This window comes from Pseudorca crassidens, chromosome 12 (genome assembly GCF_039906515.1).
Source record: "Pseudorca crassidens isolate mPseCra1 chromosome 12, mPseCra1.hap1, whole genome shotgun sequence".
NCBI classification, from domain to species: domain Eukaryota; kingdom Metazoa; phylum Chordata; class Mammalia; order Artiodactyla; family Delphinidae; genus Pseudorca; species Pseudorca crassidens.
In genome coordinates this window covers 13,260,864-13,283,736 of record NC_090307.1, presented here as the reverse complement: position 1 = coordinate 13,283,736, position 22,873 = coordinate 13,260,864, and the positions used below count along the sequence as shown (strand labels likewise).

Here is a 22,873-nt window from a genome sequence, read left to right as displayed (position 1 = left end):
TCAGCAAGTTTTGGAGGCAGATTTTGCTCTCTAATTTCCAGGGATACTAAAAACGATAAATGGACATTATCCCTGTTGTAAACACAAAGCTTCATTTATCCTCATTTCTGATTCTTCCTGGTGTGATCCCTGTTACTCATCCTTTTGTCAGACCTACTTTGTTTGAATGTTTATATGTGTATTGGTTTATCATCATACTCATAATATACTTTATGATGAAAATGACAGGCTGTTTTTTTCAAAACTGCATGTATACTGTAACTAATTCAGCTGAATGACTTTCTTTTGCCTATTGATAATACCCCCTTTCCTTAAAAAAAAGAAAAACTTTTATGTTTCTAGAGAAGAAGCTTGAAATATTTGGCTGATAATTCCAGGCAAATGTTTTCCCATGTAGTATAAACTATAGATTCTTAGAGACTAGGAAGTTGGTTTTGAGCCACTTATTTTCTGTCCTGTCCTTTGTTTTTCCCAAACACATAGCTATTGATTGTATACTTTTTGTAATTTGCTGTGTATGTTGAGAACTGGCTGTTTTCTCTGGCCTAAACATAGGAGTGTTTTTGTCTATGCAGCAGGTGCTTGTAGAGCACTTAGGCTATTGGAGATATTGTGCTGGGCTTTGGACCTGCACTTTGGAAAGAGCCACACCTAGTAGTAGACTGTGTGTTTGGCCTACTCTGGAATCTACAGGCCAAGGGATGTGGTAGTTGGAGGAACTCTGAAGCCCAGGAAGACTGAAGTTCTAGGGTTCTTGATCCCTTTGAAAATCAAAAGACTTACTTGTGAATAAATTCTTTGGTTACCAAGGAATTAAATCGATATCTTAGATCTGAAAGACTTAATAGCTTTTATGATAGCAAGGGCTGTAAAATTCATGCTAGTCAATTACAGCTATTTCCTTTTCATTGTAGTTGTCTGGAAATGCTTTTTTTTCGTTGCTAGGTGTTTTGCTGCTCTTGAGAGTCACGATCAGTTAGTAACTTAAGGCAGAGTAACCTCTCCCTCTGACTTTTCCCAGCTAGTGAAAAGCTGTTCTTTTGCAGGGTTGGGAGTAGAGAGGAAAACCAGTATGGAGTCCTAGATGAAATTAGAATGCTTATTTGTGTACAAATACGAAAGTTTTCACCAGAAAATTATAGATTTTTTTTTGTTTACTTTTTAGTCTATTTTCTTTTAATCATTATTTGAGAAGTAGTGACTTCACATGTCTTATTCAAACACAGCTACTGGTATCAACAATGTGAAACCTACTTTCATTGTGGGTGGTGGATATAGGTTCATTTTTATTAATTAAATGGCTTGGTGTGCTATTTTTTTCTTTCACATGTTCTTGGGATGTCTGGAAAGCTTACTTATTTCTTTGGGAAAAGTATTCAGTAGTAGAAACATGCTTATTTTGATTTATAGCTGATTTATAGTTTTTGTCTAGGGAGAACTGGTGATATTGAAGAGGGATTAGGAGTTGTAAAAAAAAGTCATGGGCTTCCCTGGTGGCGCAGTGGTTGAGAGTCCGCCTGCCGATGCAGGGGACGCGGGTTTGTGCCCCGGTCCGGGAGGATCCCGCGTGCCGCGGAGCGGCTGGGCCCGTGAGCCATGGCCGCTGAGCCTGCGCGTCCAGAGCCTGTGCTCCGAAACGGGAGGGGCCACAACAGTGAGAGGCCCGCATACCGCAAAAAAAAAAAACAAAAACAAAAAAAGTCATGAACTTTGATTTAGCAATTCATAGAATGAAAATGAAGAAACAGTTATCAATAATGAAGAAATGAGAAAACAAAGGATAGTTCTATGAGCGTATCTTGCCAGTCTTTTAAATAGAAAGGCTGAGAACTTGGGAAGGTGTATGATACAATAGAAGGCTAAATAAAGCAGGATATAAAATGCTGGGCATGTTATGATTATATGTATGTAAATGATTTGCAAATTTAAAAAAAAACTGAAAAAATTCAGCAAAATATTTATAATACTGGGAAGAAAGTAGGATTATGTTTATTTTCTTGTTTTTAACTCCCCTTTCTTTTAAACTTTTGATGATAGAGTTGTACTTAAAATAATAATTGAAAAAATTTCAGTGGAAACATAGTGGATTTTTTTTTTTTTTTGCGGTACGCGGGCCTCTCACTGCTGTGGCCTTTCCCGTTGCGGAGCACAGGCTCCGGACGCGCAGGCTCAGCGGCCATGGCTCACAGGCCCAGCCGCTCCGCGGCATGTGGGATCTTCCCGGACCGGGGCACGAACTCGCGTCCCCTGCATTGGCAGGTGTACTCTCAACCACTGTGCCACCAGGGAAGCCCCATAGTGGATTTTGTGTGTGATTCTGAGAAAGTTTAAAATAAAGATCTTGAAGTTTCCTATAAGTAAATCATAGGAATGGGCTAAATGTGGGAGGTTTTATAATTTTTTTTTAGAGATTTCTAATAAGTTGAGGAATTGTCATCTATTTGGAATGGGTGAGTTTTAGACATTTCTGAGGTTATGTTTGTACAAAATAGTTTAAGGACAGTGTTAGAACTTCCGAATCTAGACTCATCATCTTTGGTGTAATCAGCCTTGTAGGGAAATGGGTAGGTAGTCAAATGAATGTTACCTAATGCAGTAGAGAGTAGGGGAAAATAAGGTTTTTCGGAAATTGTTCTGCTTTTGAAATCTTTGTTTTTGTTTTTAAAAGTCAAATTACACGTTATCAGTATGTATTATAAAGTGGAAAGTAAACTCTAACCTCATCTCTCAGAGAGAACCACTGTGGAAAAGAATTTTGAATCACATTGCATCTTACGTGATTGTGTCGATATTGTTCTTTGTTACCTTGTCAAGTCACCTTGGCTGAAGTCTGTTCTTCTAGGCAAAGCGAACTGAAATATAGTTTTTTTGTTTTGTTTTTTACTATGTCTTAGGAGAGAGGAATAGCGGTGTGGATTATCCAAAAATTATTCATGCTTGATTTTAGAATTTTTATTTTAGTGTTTGCATGTGTGTGGGTGCCTGGCTAGAACGTTCCAGCACTCCTAATAAAATCACCTCACAGTGAAGACTTGATTCAGCTGGAGCTGTGGAGCTGTCTAGCTTCATCATCCTGATTTCCACATGCACAGCAGCGTGCATCACCTCTGACACAAGTCCCAATTTGTATCTACAGGAGGTAGTGAGTGTGTTGTTTATTCTTTTGGGAGCAGTTAGAGTAAATAGGGTATACTGACCATTAGGCATTCTCAGATTTAAGATTTAGTGATTCCTGAGGTCTCTAAAACCTCATGATATATAGTAATTTGCAGTTTTTCTGGGGCACAAATTTGAATCGAGCCTACCCTGAGGCCTGCTGCCCAGCCTCGTCATTTCAGTGAAGTTCAGCTGTTTCTCCTCACAAATGGTGTTTTATGCTTTAATGCTTGTGCCTTATGCCATTATTCTTTGTGGAGAACTACCACAGAAATAAGGCAGCTGGGAAAGCAGGTGATGAAAATTCTGAAGTCTACCGAAGGGAGGGTTTTTAGCCAGAAAATAGAAGGTGTAGGTAATTTAAGAATGTCAAATGTGGTAGAAGTTTAACAAATGTATGGACCTGAACAAGTCTACCATTCATTATAATGGAAATGACAACAAAAAAGTGAGTGAAACTGTTTCGGTGATTGTTGTAGCCAAGGAAAAAGATGCTCATCAGATGAGAAAGAAATCTCAAGAGAATGTTGAAAAGGCTCTTAAGGTATGGTCTGGTCATGCACAGGAAAGATGAGACTGCCATTTCTGGGAAGTAACAGATGGTGAAGACATTGAACTGACAGGTGCAGGTTGATTTGATAAAGTCTTTCAAATGTGTATTTTTGCCAAATATGAAGTTAATGAGGGGAGGCCACACCAGCTAGCCATATAGTGCTCTGGAACTGAGCTGAAGAAGCTCATAAAGCAGGGAAAGGTTGTAGTCTCTGGAATGCAAAATTGTAATGAAACCCACATTTGAAGAAAATACCTTCTCTAAATATATGTCCCATGAAGAGACATGAGCATCGGATATTCAGATAACTAAGGGATAATTTTGATGATGGAGTTTAAATATGCCTAGGCAATGAATCTAGTTCCCTGCGAGGACAGGAGGTGCGGGGAGGAAGGAGGGAGGAGGGGAGTGTAAAAGGCAGCACCAGCTTTCTAGTTCATTCCCAGCTGCCTCCCTCGTCTTTTCCCCAAATTGATTCACCTGCTTCTTTGGTCAGTGTTAATCAAACGCAGATGATCCACCAGGTCAAAAAGTCATTGTTAACCTGATACTGTAAGTCAGTGGGTCTCAAATTGTGGTCCTCAGACCTGCAACATCAGCAAAATCTCAGGCCTCCACCCAGAATTACTGAGTCAGAAACTCTGGGTGGTGGAGCCTTGCAGTCTGTTTATAGCAAGGCCTTCCTGGTGGTTTTGGTGCATGCTAAAGTCTGAGGCCCTCCGTTGTAGCTTGTCTTCATGCAGCATTTCCTTTCAGCATTTTAATTTAATTTAATGTCGTTTAAGTTATCGTTTAATTTAATATCGTTGCACACAATGTATAGTCATAGTAATTATCTTTATTTGATTTTTCAGAGTTTTAAAATTTATGGATAATTTTACTGGTTTGTATTAGAGTTTGCTTTGGTGGATTTTTTAAAAATTACTTTGGCCCTGTGTTTACATAATCTGTACGAGTGTGAAGGGGTAGCGCACATTTTCCAGGCACTATTTTTATGAATATTATAGGGGGAATTATAAGCTCTGGTGGTATTCAAGAACTTAGAGATTAGAGAAAGGTTCAGGGCATGACATTTCTCAGGGATAAGGGTCTACACTAATTTGGGAGGCATAAATAAACCTTATCAGATTGAGTAGCTGTCAGTAAGAAGCAAGATTTACTGGGCAGTTGACTTTGTATATTTTGATCTGATGCGTAAATTAACCATCTCCCAAATATATTTAGCAGCTGGTTGTCATTTCCATCAGCTAAAAGCAACTAGTCTTAAATCTGTTTCAAAGCTCCTGCCAGCACACCTTGCTGAGCTTGCTTCGACTTTCAACTCTGAGACAAAATTCCCAGCTGCCAGTTCAACGCTCAGGTCTCTGGACCTTTGTTATGGGGTCGTCTAAATCCTTCTGCCAGCTCTTGAAATGAACCTGGGCAAATAATTTAATTCAGTCTTTCTGACACTTCAGGTAGTCAAGAAGGATTTAAGGATTTATATGCAATAAGCAACTAGTTTTATCAATCTAAGCTCTAAAGGTAGAGAAGGTGAGGTGAGAGTTGAGTGTTCTCACTTACTTCTGACCATTTTCAGCTCCAGGCACATGGTAAATTCTTCCACTATGTCTTATGTACTGATCAGACTTTCTTACTTTTTGGTGCTGTATTATCATGAATACTTTCATTCTTTCAAGTTGTTGACATTGTGATTGCTTAACGTGCTGTTCTTATTATTGTTTTTATTATTTTGGATTACACTAGACCCTTGCTAGTTATCCAAAGTCCTGTAAATATTTTTGTAGATTATTTTAGGGAAATGTAGGTTATTTATGTTTCACTATGTTCAGGTAAATAGAACTAAGTGAAACCAACACAGTAAAGTTGTATTAGTTATTGCCTCAAAACTCAGTGGCTTCAAACAGCACACATTTATTGTCTCATGATTTCTCTGAGTCTGGAGTGACTTAGCTGGGTAGTTCTGGCTAGAGATTATCACGAAGTTTGCAGCCAAGATGTCCTAGGGGCACAGTTCTCTTGACAGGGACTGGAAGATCTACGGGCTTGACAGGGACTGGAGGATCTTTCCAGTATGGCTTGCTCACCTGGCTTCTGAAGAGGCCTCAGTTTCCTTTCGGCTGTTGGCAGGAAGTTTCAGTTCCTCACCTGTTGGCCTTTTCATAGAGTCCCTAGGGTGTCCGCATGGCAGCTGGCTTCCTCAGAGGGAGTGATCCTAGAGGGGGTAAGGTGGAAGGTATTTGCCATTTATGACCTGGTTTCAGAAGTTACAGCAGCCATTGAGTCTGCTACATTCTATTTGTTAGAAGCTAGTCGCTAAGTACAGTCCACAAGCAAAGGGAATGGGATTGGGCTCCACCTTTGAAGGGAAGAATTAAAAAGAATTTGTGGACATATTTTCAAACTACCACAGATAGACACTAGGATATATTTGACAAAGACATGTAATTGGCAACAACCAAATTTGTACTTATTTCTGTGTTGTTCAGTTAAACAACTGCTTCTAGTTAAAGCAGGTGTTTCTGCTACTATATATGTTCCCGAAACTTATGTTCTCCAAAGTTGAAAATTAGAAATAAAAATGTTTATGGGAAAATAGAGTTGGAGAGTGGCAGGACTCTAAGTCCAAGCATCTTTATAACCAAAATACTAAAAAAAATAATAATGGATACCTCAGGGGATAACCTGGGCAGCCTAGGCAGGTAACTTGTTGTGTCTGGAAGCTACAGACACAATATTAGGGAATATTAAAAATGCACAATTACATAAGAGTAGAAATGTTGGCTTGTGGACATTGAGACTGCATTTACCATGGGCTTTTTTCCGTTTGTTTTTGAAAGTTATAATTCCACTCCCAATATTCTGGCTTCCCGTGCCTAGAGTAAATTCTTATGGACCAATACTATGCATATCATACTGACTTCATTCCCCTATTTATGATCATAAATGAATTAATTAGTATTAATGAAACATATTGTAGCAGAATGGACTGTAGTTAGTTTTCTTTAAATAAATACTTCTCTTCTAATCATGTTTATTCATTTATTTAATAAAATTCCCTTATGAAAGATAAAACATGAGTAGACTTAATTTCAGAAGCTCCTGGTCAAAATTCTAAGTTAGTAAGATCCAAAGAAGTGATGTTTTATTATATTCTTCACTCCTCCTCAAAGCTGAAATTCTCTCATCTTGAGGAGTAACATTTAAGTTTAGTCTTCTTTTTTTTTAACATCTTTCTTGGAGTATAATTGCTTTACAATGTTGTGTTAGTTTCTGCTGTATAACAAAGTGAATCAGCTATACGTATACATATATCCCCATATCCCCTCCCTCTTGCGTCTCCCTCCCACCAAGTTTAGGCTTTAAACTACAGAAGAGAAGAGAAGGAGAAGAGAGAAGAAAAAGAAAAGAAACGAGCAAAAACCCAAACTCTTATTTTTAAAACTGGAGGGGTTTTTCTGATCATCACAACGATCTCTGTTCTTTGATCCAGACTGCTGTTTATATATATAGGGCTTGTTAAAATACAGATTACTGGGCTTCATCCTCAGAGATGCCAATTCTGTACTTCTAGGGTGGGACCTGAGAATTTGCATTTCTGATAAGTTTCCAGGTGATTCTGGTATTACTGGTCTTGGGACCATACTTTTAAAAACCACTCTGTCTGAAGCAACTGCTACAACAATCTGTCCTACTCCCACCTGAGTCAACAAAGGAGGTTATTTTAGAATTCTCAGGATTTTTCTGTCAGAGTAGGTCTATCCAGTTATCTTAGTTATATCCGTTAAGGTTGAAGTTCTAATATTTGCGACAGTGTAGAGAGATTAATGAACTATGCATTATTCTTTTTACATTTGTTTTTGAAAGGTAGTATAGTGACACCCAGCTTAACCAGAAGTGAATCATTCAGAAGACTGAACTATTTAGATTAATACTTATAAATATGCAAGTCAAGAAGGCCCTCTGAGTAGAGGAAAAGAGCACAAAGTTTAGACCTTTACTTTGAAAGAGGGTAGAGAGCTAACTTTAGGCCTATTGTTTTAGGATTGAATGTAAAGTAAGGCAGTAAATTAGAAGTTGCTTATATACTCATTACTGTCAATAATTGGAAGAGTCAAAGAACTATGATAATACTGAAGTTTGGAGCTATTTTTGGACAAGAGCAGATAGCTCTTCTAGTCCACTGGTCCCACAGGGTTTCTCTGAATTTCTGAATACAGGAATATATTGAGAACCCACACTTTAAAGAAAATCTTTAATTATGTGAAACATACTTTTGTAATCTATAAAAGTGAACGGTATGTATGAGAAAGAATTAAATTTAAATATTTGGCACTTGGTTCCAGCCAAGATGGAGTAACAGCGACTGCATTTACTCTTTAACCTAAAAGAAGAAACAACTAAAAATCAGATAAAATATATGAAACAGCTTTCAGACATTGGGCATCAGGCAGCACAAGACACAAAATCCCACAACAGATGTGCTCCTTGAGAGAAAGAAAACAGATTAAAACAACCCTAAACCTGTATCATCTTACTGACGGTGGGAAAGAGTTCCAGGATTAAGTTGTAGGGAGGAGGAACCCAGGCAGAGCCTGGTATGCACAGTGAGTTCAGGAGACAGAGCTGGGAGTCCACTGAAGCTAAGCAGTTTGAGTGTACAGAGTAGAGTGCTGGAGAGAAAAGAGCTGCTCAGAGAGTCCTGGACATGTGCAAGGAGTCATCATTGAGCCTTCAGCTGAGTGCTGATCAGTCATTTATGTGAAGAAGAAACTATGTGAGGCTGGGGTTTAAAAACACTGAAAAGGAGCAGAGGGAATAAACCTTGAAGCTCACACAGGGCCAGGCAAAGTTCATGCTCCTACCAGCCAGACTGGAGAATCTTTAATTTAGAGGATGTCAGTTAGAGTATTGCTTGCTAATATTGGTATTATAAATCTAGACTTAAGGCTGCTCTGGTCTTATATGACAAATCCCAGAGAGCAAGCCTGGTAAGAACCAAACTGTTTTCAACTAACTTTATTGTGTCCCAGAACAAAACTCCATAATATTCATATAAATACAAAAATATCCAGCACTTGACAAGATAAAACTCCTAATGACTAGCATCCAAACAAAAATTACCAGGTGTGCAAAGAAGCAGGAAAATAAGACCCAAAAGAGAAAATGATAAAATAAAACTGACACAGAAGTGATACAGATGATAGAATTAGTTGACAGGGACACTTAAGCAGCTATTATAATTGTTTCATATATTCATGAAGGTAAAAAAAGGCATATTAAGGAGTGACATGGAAGATATATACATATATGTGTATATGTATGTGTATATAAGTATGTACCCACATATAGCCAAATTGAACTTCTAGAGATGAGAAGTACACTGGATGGAATTAACAGTAGATTAAACACTGGAGAGAAACAATTAGTAACCTGAAACCACAACATACCAGAATTTGTGGAATGCAGCTAAAGCAGTACTTAGAAGGAAGTTTATAGCACTTAAATGCCTATATTAAGAAAAAAGAAAAGCCTCAAGTCAGTGACCTCAGTTTCCACATTAAGAAAATAGAAAAAATAAGCAAAAATTAATCCTAAAATTAGTAAGAGAAACAATGATAAGAACAGATATAAATGAAACCATAAACAGAAAAACAGTAGAGAATGAAACCGAAACCTGGTTCTTTGAGTTGTTTAATAAAATTGGAGGAAGGGGGAAGGGTAAGCTGGGATGAAGTGAGAGAGTGGCATGGACATATATGCACTACCAAATGTAAAATAGCTAGTAGGAAGCAGCCGCATAGCACAGGGAGATCAGCTCGGTGCTTTGTGACCACCTAGAGGGGTGGAATAGGGAGGGTGGGAGGGAAATGCAAGAGGGAGGAGATAGGGGGATATATATGTATAGCTGATACACTTTGTTATAAAGCAGAAACTAACACACCATTGTGAAGCAGTTATGCTCTAATAAAGGTGTTTTAAAAAAAAATGGATGGATGACTCGTAAAGATCAAATCTTGTATTCTTTGCTAACTATTGTTGGGAGGAAATATGGGGCAGTAAAAAGACAATGAATAATCTGATCCTCTAGTTTTGTATATTGGTCCTGTATAAACCAACTTGTGACATAGGACAAAATAATTTAAACACTTTATTTAATATTCTTATCTTTAAAATAAAGACAAAAACCCCTCCCTCAGTTTTTTATGAGAAAAAAGATATAATAAATCCAAACAAAGTTATAAAATATTATAATAAACATTTTTATGTGAAAAAAATAAATAAAAAATAAAATTGGTAATCTTCTAATCTAAACTGATCAAGAAAAGATAGAAGTTCATCTCCTAGAGTAATGGAAGTGAAAACAAAAATAAACAAATGGGACCTAATTAATCATAAAAGCTTTTGCACAGTGAAGGAAACCATAAACAAAACCAAAAGGCAACCTACAGAATGGGAGAAAATATTTGCAAACAATGCAGACTGAAAGGGATTAATTTCCAAAATATACACACAATTCATAGAACTCAATATCCAAAAAACCAAACAACCCAATTAAAAAATGGGCAGAAGATCTAAATAGACATTTCTCCAAAGAAGGCATACAGATGGCCAACAGACATATGAAAAAATGCTCAACATTGATAATCGTTAGAGAAATGCAGATCAAGGCTACAGGCCAACAGACATATGAAAAAATGCTCAACATTGATAATCGTTAGAGAAATGCAAATCAAGACTACAATGAGGTATCACCTCACTCTGGTCAAAAAGTCTACAAATAATAAATTCTGGAGAGAGTGTGGAGAAAAAGGAACCCTCCTGCACTATTGGTGGGAATGTAAATTGGTAGAACCACTATGGAGAATAGTATGGAGGTTCTTTAAAAAACTAAAAATAGAGTTACCATATGATCCTGCAATCCCACTCCTGGGCATATACCCAGAGAAAACCATAATTCAAAAATGTATATGCACCCCAACGTTCATTGTGGCACTGTTTACAGTAGCCGAGACATGGAAGCAACCTAAATGTCCATCAACAGATGAATGGCTAAAGAAGATGCGGTATATATATATACAATGGAATATTACTCAGCCATAAGAATGAAATAATGCCATTTGCAGCAACATGGATGGACCTGGAGATTATCATACTAAGTGAAGTAAGCCAGACAAAGACAAATATCATACAATATCGCTTATATGTGGAATTAAAAAAAAAGATACAAATGAACTTATTTACAAAACAGAAGAAAAAAAAGGAAGAGGTACGTTGCCAGTATCAGGAATGAAAGAGGTGACATCACTACAGTTTTTTATTGATATTAAAAGGATAATAAGGAAATATTGTGAACAACTGTATGTCAACTATATGAAAACTTAAATGAAATGGACAAACTTTTAAAAAGTCAAACCACGAAGGCTTACTCAAGAATATCTAGATAATGGAATAGCATAGCCCTAACTCTAGTAAAGAAATTGAACTTATAGTTAAACACTCTCCCCCCCACACACAACAAAAAACAAACAAACAAACAAAAACCAGAAAAAGCAAGACTCCAGATCCAGAAGTCTTCACTGGGGAATTCGACCAGATGTTTAAGGATGAAATGATACCAATTTCATCCAAATTATTCCAGAAAAGTAGAGGAAAGAATTCTTCAGCTCAGTCTATGAAGCCAGCAATACCCTCGCCCCTGACACCAAATCCAGAATGTTTTTAACCATTTAAAAATTTTTATTTATTTATTTTTGGCTGTGTTGGGTCTTTGTTGCTGCACGTGGGCTTTCTCTGGTTGCGGTGAGCGGGGGCTACTCTTTGTTGCAGTGTGCGGGCTTCTCATTGTGGTGGCTTCCCTTGTTGCAGAGCACGGGCTCTAGGTGTGCGGGCTTCAGTAGTTGCAGCATGCAGGCTCAGCAGTTGTGGCTCACGGGCTCTAGAGTGCAGGCTCAGTAGTTGTGGCGCACAGGCTTAGTTGCTCCGTGGCATGTGGGATCTTCCAGGACCAGGGATTGAACCAGTGTTTCCTGCATTGGCAGGCAGATTCTTAACCACTGCACCACCAGGGAAGACCCCCAGAATGTTTATATATATATATATATATATATATTCTTTATCAGATTCTTTTCCATTATCGGTTGGAACTATTGAATATAGTTCCCTGTGCCAATTTGTTGTTCTTAATGGTGAAAAACTGAATGCTAGGGCTTCCCTGGTGGTGCAGTGGTTGAGAGTCTGCCTGCTGATGCAGCAGACGCGGGTTCGTGCCCCAGTCTGGGGGGATCCCATGTGCCGTGGAGCGGCTGGGCCCGTGGGCCATGGCCGCTGGGCCTGCACGTCCGGAGCCTGTGCTCCACAGCGGGAGAGGCCAAAACAGTGAGAGGCCCTTGTACCGCAAAAAAAAAAAAAAAAAGATTTCGAAAAACTGAATGCTACTCCCCTAAGATTAGGAAAACGGAAAGGATGTCTGCTTTCACTAGTTCTGTTCATTATTATATGGAAGGTTCTAGCTTGTGCAGCAAGGCAAGAAAAAGAAATAAAAGACAGCCTGATTGCAGTGGAAGAAGTAAAGCTGTCATTCTTCACAGGAGAGGACTCATTTTACCTGATTTCAAGACTAATTATAAAGATTCAGTAATCAGGATACTGTGATATTGGTCGAAGATAGACAAATAGATGAGTGGGATGGGAAGAACCAAGAAATTGACCCACCCAACTATGGTCAATAGAATTTTGATACAGGTGCCAAAGCACTTCAGCGGGAATGGATAATCTTTTTTTTTTTTAAATAAAATTATTTATTTATTTATATTTTTTATTTTTGGCTGTGTTGGATCTTCGTTGCTGCCCACGGGCTTTCTCTAGTTGCGGCGAGCAGGGGCTACTCTTCGTTGGGGTGTGCGGGCTACTCAGTGCAGTGGCTTCTCTTGTTGCAGAGCACGGGCTCTAGGCCACGCGGGCTTCAGTAGTTGCAGTACATGGGCTCTGTAGTTGTGGCTCACGGGCTCCAGAATGCAGGCTCAGTAGTTGTGGCTCACGGGCTTAGTTGCTTTGCGGCATGTGGGATCTTCCTGGACCAGGGCTCGAACCCATGTCCCCTGCATTGGCAGGCGGATTCTTAACCACTGTGCTACCAGGGAACTCCCAATGGATAATCTTTTTAACAGAAAGTTATGGAATAATTTAGATAGCCACTTGTCAAAAAACAAAAATAAAAACCTCCTGAACCTCTACTTATTTCTTGCTGTGTACAAAAATTAACTTGAAATTAATTATCGGCCTAAATGTAAGAATTAAACCTATGAAACTTACAGCAGAAAACATAGGAGAAAATTATAGTGACCTTGAGTTTGTCAGAGAGTTCTTAAATACAACACAAAAAACACTAATTGTGAAAGCTAAATCAGATATTTGGACTTCATTAAAATCAAAACTTTTGCTTTCCCAAAGTACTGTCAAGAAAATGAAAAAGCAAGCCAGACTGGGAGAAAATATTTGCAAGTTACACATTTGACAAAGGACTTGTATTCAGAATATGTGAGGAACTCAATCCAGTTAAAATTAGATACAAGATTTGAATTAGTCACCTCAGCAAAGAAGGTATGTGAATTGCAAATAAGCTCTTGAGAAGATGATCAGCATCATTAGGAGAATGCAAATTTAATCTATAATGAGGTACCATTACATGTGTACTAGAACAGCTAAAAGTGTTGACAAGGAGGTAGAGCAACTGGAACTCTCCTGCATTAGAGATGGACATGTCAAATAGTACAACCCAGCCATTCCAGTCACACGTGTTTACCCAAGATAAATAAAAGGATATATCCACACAAGAATGTTTATACCAATGTTTTCAGTCAAGATAAGCAAACAATGTGGAAACAGTCCAAATGTCTATCAGCAGATGAATGGTTAAACAAAATGTGATATATTCATGCAGTGGAATACTACTCAACAATACAAAGGAATGAACTCTCGGCATACTCAACAACACGGACAAAAAGTGACAAAACAGATCAGCAGTCGCCTGAGCGTGGGAGGCCCTAGGTGGGGGTGGGGGGTGGGGTGGGAGGGAGAGGGAGGGATCACAGTGGGCACGAGAAACTGTTAGCGATGATCAGTGTGCTCGTTTTCCAGCTCATTTATAGGTTTACATATGTCAAATCTTGTCAAATTGCCATGTGCCAAGTGAGTAAGAGAGGGGAAGCATGTTTTAAATCATTCTCTGTTGTGTTCAGGTTTCTCTCTCAGCTTGAAATACTTGCTTTTGCTGTCCATCTTTCGCCCCAGATCGTATAAGAAATGCCTTAAACCTGTAGGATTATTTCTAAAGGAAAAGTTACAACAGTGGATCCAACTTTAATTTGGTGGGCATTGGTTCAGACTGGGATGTTTAGGGCAGGGACAGACTAATCTTACCATTAGGTTCCAGGACTGTTCAGGCCCCTTGGCAGTTTTTCTAAAGAGGGACTAAAAAGCCAGTGTCTGTTGGTGTCTCCATCCTTTTCTCGTATGTATCCCTTCTAGCCTTAGTCCTCCATCTGGCGATTTGCTCTGGGGCTTTCTCTAGGATTTTTGTGGAGTTGGAGAATTGAAGAGCTGTTGCTTATGTACCTCTGTTGTCTTTTCCTTCAGTCTCTAATTAAATCACAGATCTCTATAAATGTGACGGGTTAACAAGTGCCCTTGAAGCCACTCTCTGATGTGGCTGAATAAAATGCCTGCTTCTTTGCATTCATTAGTGTGTGCTTGTGTGTAAGTATTTATATCAGATCCCTTGTTAAAGAATGTTAGTGTATTACAGTCACGGAAATCGGATCTTGTAAATGTGTTGTCCATTATTTTTAGCCTTGCACGTACCTTTCAGTTTTCTGAATCTCCTTCTGTCCCACTTCTTCTCTACAGGAAGAGAGACTATAATGTAGAGAGGAGCTCTTAGACTGGGAGCCTGGGCATCTCTCTCTGTGGGTGTAAATGAACTTGTGCAGAATGCGACAAGTGAATGACTGTGGTCTGATCCATCACTGGCAGACTTTGACAAGCCCTATCTATATGGAAGTCTCCTGGGCTTCCTATCCCTTTGTGGGAGTGTTAGCATTTGGTAGACAAACATCTCAGTGGAGCTCTCCACTGAGGATGCTAGCTGTGTAGTTGTTTGCTGGGCCCAGGTTCAAAAAGGTGGACCACTTTTAGACCTCATTCTAGCCTAGGCCAAGCAAATTTATGCAGTCTACAGTATTTATTTCATAAAACATTTTGATATACTGGGAGAAAGAGGAAGTGAAATTCAAACCTGCTGGTTTTGTTGTTTGCAAACATCTCTGCCCAAAGGTGTGTATTGGGAGGCTTCAAACAGTTTTTGGACCTTCTTGAGATCTATTTTTGGTGCTGCTGTTCTTCCTTCTCCAGTAGCTATTAGACATCTACCAAAACTACTTGGCATTTATGTTAGTTTTTTTTTTTTGCGGTACGCGGGCCTCTCACTGTTGTGGCCTCTCGCGTTGCAGAGCACAGGCTCTGGATGCGCAGGCTCAGCGGCCATGGCTTACGGGCCCAGCCGCTCCATGGCACGTGGGATCATCCCGGACCAGGGCACGAACCCGTGCCCCCTGCATCGACAGGCAGACTCTCAACCACTGCGCCACCAGGGAAGCCCATTTCTTTTTTTTTTTTAAATAAATTTTATTTATTTATTTATTTATTTTTGGCCATGTTGGGTCTTCGTTGCTCTGCACCGGCTTTCTCTAGTTGTGGTGAGCGGGGTCTACTCTTCATTGCGGTGCGTGGGCTTCTCATTGCGGTGGCTTCTCTTGTTGCGGAGCACGGGCTCCAGGCGTGCGGGCTTCAGTAGTTGTGGCTCGTGGGCTCTAGAGTGCAGGCTCAGTAGTTGTGGCGCATGGGCTTAGTTGCTCCGTAGCATGTGGGATCTTCCCGGACCAGGGCTCGAACCTGTGTCCCCTGCATTGGCAGGTGGATTCTTAACCACCGTGCCACCAGGGAAGCCCAAGTCATTTATTTTTAATTGTCCCCTTATTAGTAAATGTACATTAAATATCTGTAGGAGGAAGAATATGAGTGGCTAATTCCATTAAAACTGATTAGTTTCATTAGATGCTAGATCTTGAATGTTATCTTTCTATATCAGTCTATAATATTTTCTTCTTAGTGTACTTAAATTAACTCTCATATTCATGAAAATCTTGAAGCCATTTCTGTTTCAAATGTAAGATTAAATTATGAAGGATATAGCAGAAGAAACTTAGGTTATAAGCTTTTTAAGGAAAAAACTCTTCTTCACCTATATTAAAAGGTACATGTGGAGCAGATTTGGTAGTTCTTATCATAATTTCATTACTGCAGGTTTCAGATTCTCTCAGTTATAAATTAGATTGTTTCCCTATAATTATTCTCTGTTGTCCAAGTAATTTATCTGGTATGCTGATGAGTAGCAAAAAAGCCCATTTCTTTAAGACTAAAATGTTTGCTTGTGTTTGTTGCAGGAAAACCTCACAGCACTGGTAGCTCTGAACGGATTCAGCTCTCAGGAATGTATAATGTCCGTAAAGGCAAAATGCAGTTGCCAGTGAACCGATGGACCAGACGCCAAGTTATCCTGTGTGGGACCTGCCTAATAGTATCATCTGTGAAAGACAGCTTGACCGGAAAGATGCATGTTCTGCCACTAATTGGTGGGAAGGTAAGTTTAAAACAAACCAAATACTAACAGATTTCCCAGTGTCATTAAGAAGCTTACTTTGAGTCATTGCTGTAATGTAGATGTTTTTTTTTTTTTTTAAAGAATTTCAATTAAAAAAATCTATTTATGTATTTATTTATTTTGGCTGTGCTGGGTCTTAATTGCAGCATGCAGGATCTTCATTGCGGCACGTGGGATCTTTTAGTTGCGGCATGGGGGCTGTTAGTTGTGGCATGCATGCGGTATCTAGTTCCCTGACCAGGGATTGAACCCAGGCCCCCTGCATTGGGAGTGTGGAGTCTTACCCACTGGACCACCAAGGAAGTCCCAGGGGTAGATGGTTTTTGACTCATCATTCCTGTTGTGCCTCCACCAGTGGACATTTTTGGTTGGTGGAGTTTTGGAAAATAACAATGCCATTGGTTATGGCATAACAAAGCCCTGGTTATGTTCACTTCTTAGTACATGCACCTTAACTATGTGACTGAAAATAGAGCAACTAGAATTTCACTGTTATATTTCAGACTGTAGGTGATAAATTATTATTTATGAGAAGATGTCTTTTGATATTGTGAGTATGTATTTTATAGTATAGTACAGTGATCCCCAAGTCCATGACCTTAGGATCATTCAGGCGTGCTTATCAAAGGTTAGACTCTCTAGCAGGAATCTGTGATCCCGCTTTGCCATACCTCTCTGTTTATTTGTGTTTAGTGACCAGTGGGGTTAGTACTTTTAGTTTATCACTATAGCTAGTCATGAATTTTGAACCTGAAATGCTACTCATTTCAGAGAAAACCTGTGATACAACTGATAAATATTTCCAACATACTGGCTGCTTTTCTTTGGGCATGTTAACTACTTTATTCCTATCATTTATAAAATATCAACAGAAAGAACAAGATTGCTTAGGAAGGTATTACATTCTTTTCTTTGCCAGATTTATTTATAAACTCCAAGCACTGGTAGGGGTATCATTACCATAATTATATGTCAGTATTTCCTGATTTTTAAATGATATGATAATCTGTTAATAAAGGTAAAGGTAAATTTGGATGAAGAAATGGGTTTTTGGAAATCAGGGGCATATTAAAAATTTTTTTCTTGATCGTTACTTGATCATTTAAAAAAATAGATTTGGCTAGTCTGTGAGGTGTGTTTAGGTCTATTTCATTCACCCATTTTGAAACCATGGCTTCTTAACTTCTGTCTGAGCATTGAAGCATTAGTGGTAGTTTATTACTGAAAATCTTGTCCTTTGGATGGATCTGAAAACTTAGTCATCATTATTACTTCCATAACTCATCATTAAAAATGCATATTTAATGTTTGATGCCCTGATAGGTCAACAATCTGTTTCTTTCTTCTCTGGTGTTAGGCATTTGCATAGGCAAATTTAATATAACTATTATTAAATATCCTCTGTGGGGAAGCCACTTTGCTTGGCGTCCCAGAAATACCAAGATGGGTAAGTCACCATCTCTGCCTTCGAATAGCTTATAATTACTATCTGGAAACGAAGGATGGACACAACAATATCTGCTCTACGAGGGGTGCAAAAAAGTAGGGTGGAAGATAAGTGGAAGAGATTACATTTTGTGGGGGGGAATCGGGATTTTGTGATGAAGGAGGTAGCAATTATGATAGAACTTGAAGGGTGAAAAATCTCTTGACATATAAAGGAGATGGTCAGAAAGATTATTGTGCTCAGAGAAGCAGAGGCAGGGAAGCAGTGGAATGTTCAGGTAAGGTGAGAGAAGATCCAGTTATAATTAGCATTTTTATTCAGAGCTAGAGACTTGTTCTGTTTCCCAGGCCTATTACTGGATGTACTTCTACCATTGAGTGAATAGAAAGTTAACAGCTTCTTTTTCTCACAGACAAAGCTTGTAAAACCTGTTTTGTGTTACACCTTTAAAAATAATTGAGTATGTTGAAAAATTATATTAACCACGTTAGGAAAAAATAATTCACTCTTTGCAATGTGAGTTTTCATTAATGTTTGTCTTTCCTTTTCTCATTCTGTTCTGTTGTTAAAGGAAAATCAGAGAGTAAATGGAAGAGGTTTTTTTGTTTTTGTTTTCTAATTTATATAAAAGAGCTAGAAATGAGGTGTGAGATAGATGCTATAATTGCTGTGATAATCAATTTTGACACACTACTTGAGCATCATCATTAGTTTATGTTTTCAAATATAGAATTCAAATATGAAGTTAAAGCTCTATTAAATTGTTGAAAGACATTTGTTTAATAAGTTTTTATTCATGTACAATTATTATATTTAATTTCTTCTTTAAAATTGAACATAAATTTTTAGATAACTTATTTACATTAATACTTTATGTAATATTTGTTAAGCTATGAGGCATAATAAGCTGAGTAACTGTTAACTTACTACTCAATTTAGGAAGTACAGCAGCATCAATACCAGTGTCTCTACCTGAGTTCTCTTTGCATCTGTCCCATTGCCTCCTCCTACCCCAGAGGAATCCACTGTCCTAGAATATGTATTCATCATTTGCTTACTTTTTTGAAATAACTTTTATCATATAACTATGTTTTACTTGTTTTGATCTTGATAAAAATGATATCATCCTGTTTGTGGTTTTCTGTGATTGAATTTTTTCACTCAATATTATGTTTCATAATAAGATTCCATATTACTTGCTATATATGGTTTTCATTTCTGTATAATGTTCCACTCTGTAAATGTTCCAAATTTCTAAAATATCTGAAGTAATTTTCTTGTTGATTGACATTTGGGTTGCTTCTAGTTTTCTGTTATAAATAGTGCTCTTGAGATAGTCTTATTTTGATATGCCTCCTGGTTTACAAGTAGTTTTTCTAGAGCAGCATTTCTTAACTCTTGTCGCTGTGCCTGAAGGGGACATTTGGTAATATGTGCAAGTGTTTTGATTGTCAAATGATTGGGTAGTCAGTTGATGTAAGCTAAGTTATGCTGTGGTAACAAAACCCCCAGATCTCAGTGACTTATCATAACAGTTATTTCTCACTCACACTATTTGTCCAGTGTGGGTGGGTGGAGATTTCTTTTCTCAAGTAATTATGTACGAACCCAGCCTGATGGGGGTCCTTCTCTCTTATAATATTTGTAACACGTGGCTTCCTTTGCTGCTTAGGCAGGAGAAGAGGTAACTGGAGGGTCATTAGCTGGCTCTTGTATATCTGGTTGTAGAAGTGACACATGTCACTTCTGCTCATGGCTCATTGGCCAGAACTAGTCACATGACTCCATCTTAATTGCAAAGGTTCTGGGAAAAGTAGATAGTGTGTTTGGTTAATACTAGTATCTTTTGCTGCAAGGGGACACTATTGGCATCTACAGGGCAGGGGCTCAGAGAGTAAAATGTCATGCAAAAATATTAGACAGTCCTGCATAATGTACACAAGGAACTATTCAATCCAAAGTTCCTATAATGACCTCCTTGAGAAATATTGCTCTTAAGAGTGCAGTCACTGGGCTATAGGACATATATGCACATTTACTTTTACAAGATGATATCCAATTGTTTTCCAAGGTTGTTGCATCATATCATGCTCATATCAGTACACATTTCTCTACATCTTTGCCAAACTTTATTGAGGTATAATTGATATACAACATACTGTACATTTTGATAACAATTTGATAACTGTATTATAATTCCATGAGTACAATTTGACAGATAGTCCCCTTGTGCTCCTTTGTACTGTTCTGTCCCTACTTTTCTGCTCACTCCTACCCATTCCCAAAAAACACTGCCTGATTTCTGTCAATATGGATTAGTTTAAATAGCATTTTTATAAAGTTATATTTTCTCTTTGGTGTATAGAAATGTGGTTGATTTTTTAAGTGTTAATCTTATATCCAGCCACCTTGCTAAATTTTCTTATTTATTCTAATGTCTCTAGATTCTTTGGAGTTTGCTATGTAGCTAATCATCTCATATTCAAATAATGGCAATTTTCTTTCTTACTCAATACATTTCTTTGTCTTATTGCAATGGCCAGGACTCTAGTACAGTATTGAACAGAAAAAGTAAGGTAAGAGAGTGAGATCTCATCATTAACATTGAAGTTTACCTTACATAAATATCCTTTGTTGGCTTAAGTGACTTCTTTGTGTTCTTAGTTTGCTTAGAGTTTTTATCATGAATGATGAATGGGTGGAGAATGTCATCAAATGCTTTTTCTGCAACTGTAGTGGTGATCATACGGTTTTCTTCTTTAATCTGTTAATGTGATTAATGACTTTATAGTTCCAATAACGTTAAACCATCTTTCCTGAGGTAAATCCAACTTTTGTTCTTGGTATATTTTTTTCTGTATTGCTGGATTCTGATGCAACATTTTGTTCAAGATAAGTGTTCATGACTAAGGTTGGCCTGTAATTTTCCTTTCTCTTACTGTTCTGATCTGTTTTTGGTTATACTGGCCTCATAGAATAGGCTGGGGTCTTTTTCTCTTTTCTCGTTTGGTGGATGAGTTTGCACAAGTTTTCAATGATCTATTTCTTGGAACTTTGATAAAACTCACCTACAAAACCATATGAGCCTGATATTTTCTTGGTAATTAAAAAAGTATTCATTTTCTTAAATGGTAATAAGACTATTTAGGCCTGTTTTTTTCCCTTGATTTAGTGTTGGTAAAATAAATTTTTCTAAAAATTTGCCACAGAATTATTTATAATAATCTCTTTTTAATCCCTGCTTAATCTGTTTTGTCTCCCTTTTCATTATTAATATTTATGTCTTCAATTGATATCATTGATCAATATCAATTGATATTCAATTTTGTTAGCCTTTTCAAAGAATTGCTGTTTTGCTTTGTTAATGTTCTCTATTGTATATTTGGTTTTCATTTCTTTCTTTTTTTTAAATTTCTTTTTTAATTTTTTGATTTTTTGGCTGCGTTGGGTCTTCGTTGCTGCGCACGGGCTTTCTCTAGCTGTGGCGAGTGGGGGCTACTCTTCATTGCGGTGCGTGGGCTTCTCATTGCGGTGGCTTCTCTTGTTGCGGAGCACAGGCTCTAGGGTGCGCGGGCTTCAGCAGTTGTGGCTCGCAGGCTCAGCAGTTGTGGCACGTGGGCTCAGTAGTTGTGGCTAGCCAGCTCTAGAGTGCAGGCTCAGTAGTCGTGGTGCACGGCTTAGTTGCTCTGTGGCATGTGGGATCTTCCCAGACCAGGGCTCGAACCTGTGTGCCCTGCATTGGCAGGCAGATTCTTAACCACTGCACCACCAGGGAAGTCCCAGTTTTCATTTCGTTAACTTCTGCTTTTTATTATCACCTTCATTCTGCTTTGAGTTCACTTCGTTTTTGTTTTTGATATTTTTTCCCTAAGTTCTTGAGATACATGCCAATTAAATTAATTTTCTGCCTTCTTTTCTAATATGAGTATTTAAAATTATAAATTTCCCTCTGTGTACCTGCTTTTGTTACATTCCATAAATTTCAGTACGTAGTACTTTTAATGGTTTAGTGCTAAGAATTTCTGTGTTTTGATTACAGATTCTTTTTTTTACCTGTGAGTTGTTTAGAAGTGTATTAACTTTCTAAATGTAGATTTTTAGTTGATTTATTATTGATTTTTAACTTGATTTTATTTTGGTCCCAGAATGTAGTCTGTGTGATCTTTCTGAAGTTTTTTACACTTTCTGTGTGACTTGGTTTGTGGTCATTTTTGTAAATGAAATACAGGTTCTGTAAGTTAAACATAAGAGTTTGTGTAATATCATGTTACTTTATTGTTTGGACTTTTTCTCCTTATGAAGAATTTATTGGGAGTGGAAACTTGATTTGACTGTATCGCTGCATTATTGGGACTTGAAATTTCTCAATTTCACAATAAGGTAAAAGAAAAAAACTTATTTAACATGCTTGAAGACCTCTTTTAATAAAAAGTTGTAATTCAGAGTAATACAAAAGTCCCCTAAGTAAAAATTCACCTGCAGTAAAAATTCTTAAGTAAAATCTTCAGTAAAAGTCCTCCTTAAGAGGAAGTAAGAACCTAAGCACCCTATTGTGAGGGTATAGAAGGATAAAAAAGGGAGTCAGTTACAATTTTAAACAGGAAGAAGAGACTTTCACTGTTGTGGGGAAATCTATTGAAGGTAATAGTCCCCTTTTTGGTTTCCTTGTGATTCAGATTGGTTGGTCAGACTTAGGAACTTAACATGCTTTAAGTAGTAAGAGGCACACATAAAGAGATAGATGCAAAGCTGTGCAGGCTCACTGGTCTAAGGGACAGTTAATGAGCTTGGTAAATGTCCTGCTTTCTGACTTGTTTTTGTCACTCTTTGTTTTTATAGGTAGAAGAAGTGAAAAAACACCAGCACTGTTTAGCATTTAGCTCCTCTGGACCCCAAAGCCAGACTTACTACATTTGTTTTGATACATTCACAGAGTATTTAAGGTGGCTTCGACAAGTCTCCAAGGTAAGCATTTAACCAGGAACTTTGTTCAGCT

The 22,873-nt window shown here is 38.0% G+C and overlaps 1 protein-coding gene across 1 annotated transcript in view; it reads left to right on the top strand.

Moving 5' to 3' along the window:
- The window catches only part of PHLPP1 (PH domain and leucine rich repeat protein phosphatase 1), a 212,594-nt gene that overhangs the window by 90,574 nt on the left and 99,147 nt on the right, over window positions 1–22,873 (top strand). Inside the window, exons 2-3 of the mRNA XM_067698892.1 lie at window positions 16,213–16,409; window positions 22,717–22,842. Of these exons, the coding sequence (XP_067554993.1) occupies window positions 16,213–16,409; window positions 22,717–22,842 (323 nt within the window). The remainder of the gene's footprint in view (window positions 1–16,212; window positions 16,410–22,716; window positions 22,843–22,873) is intronic.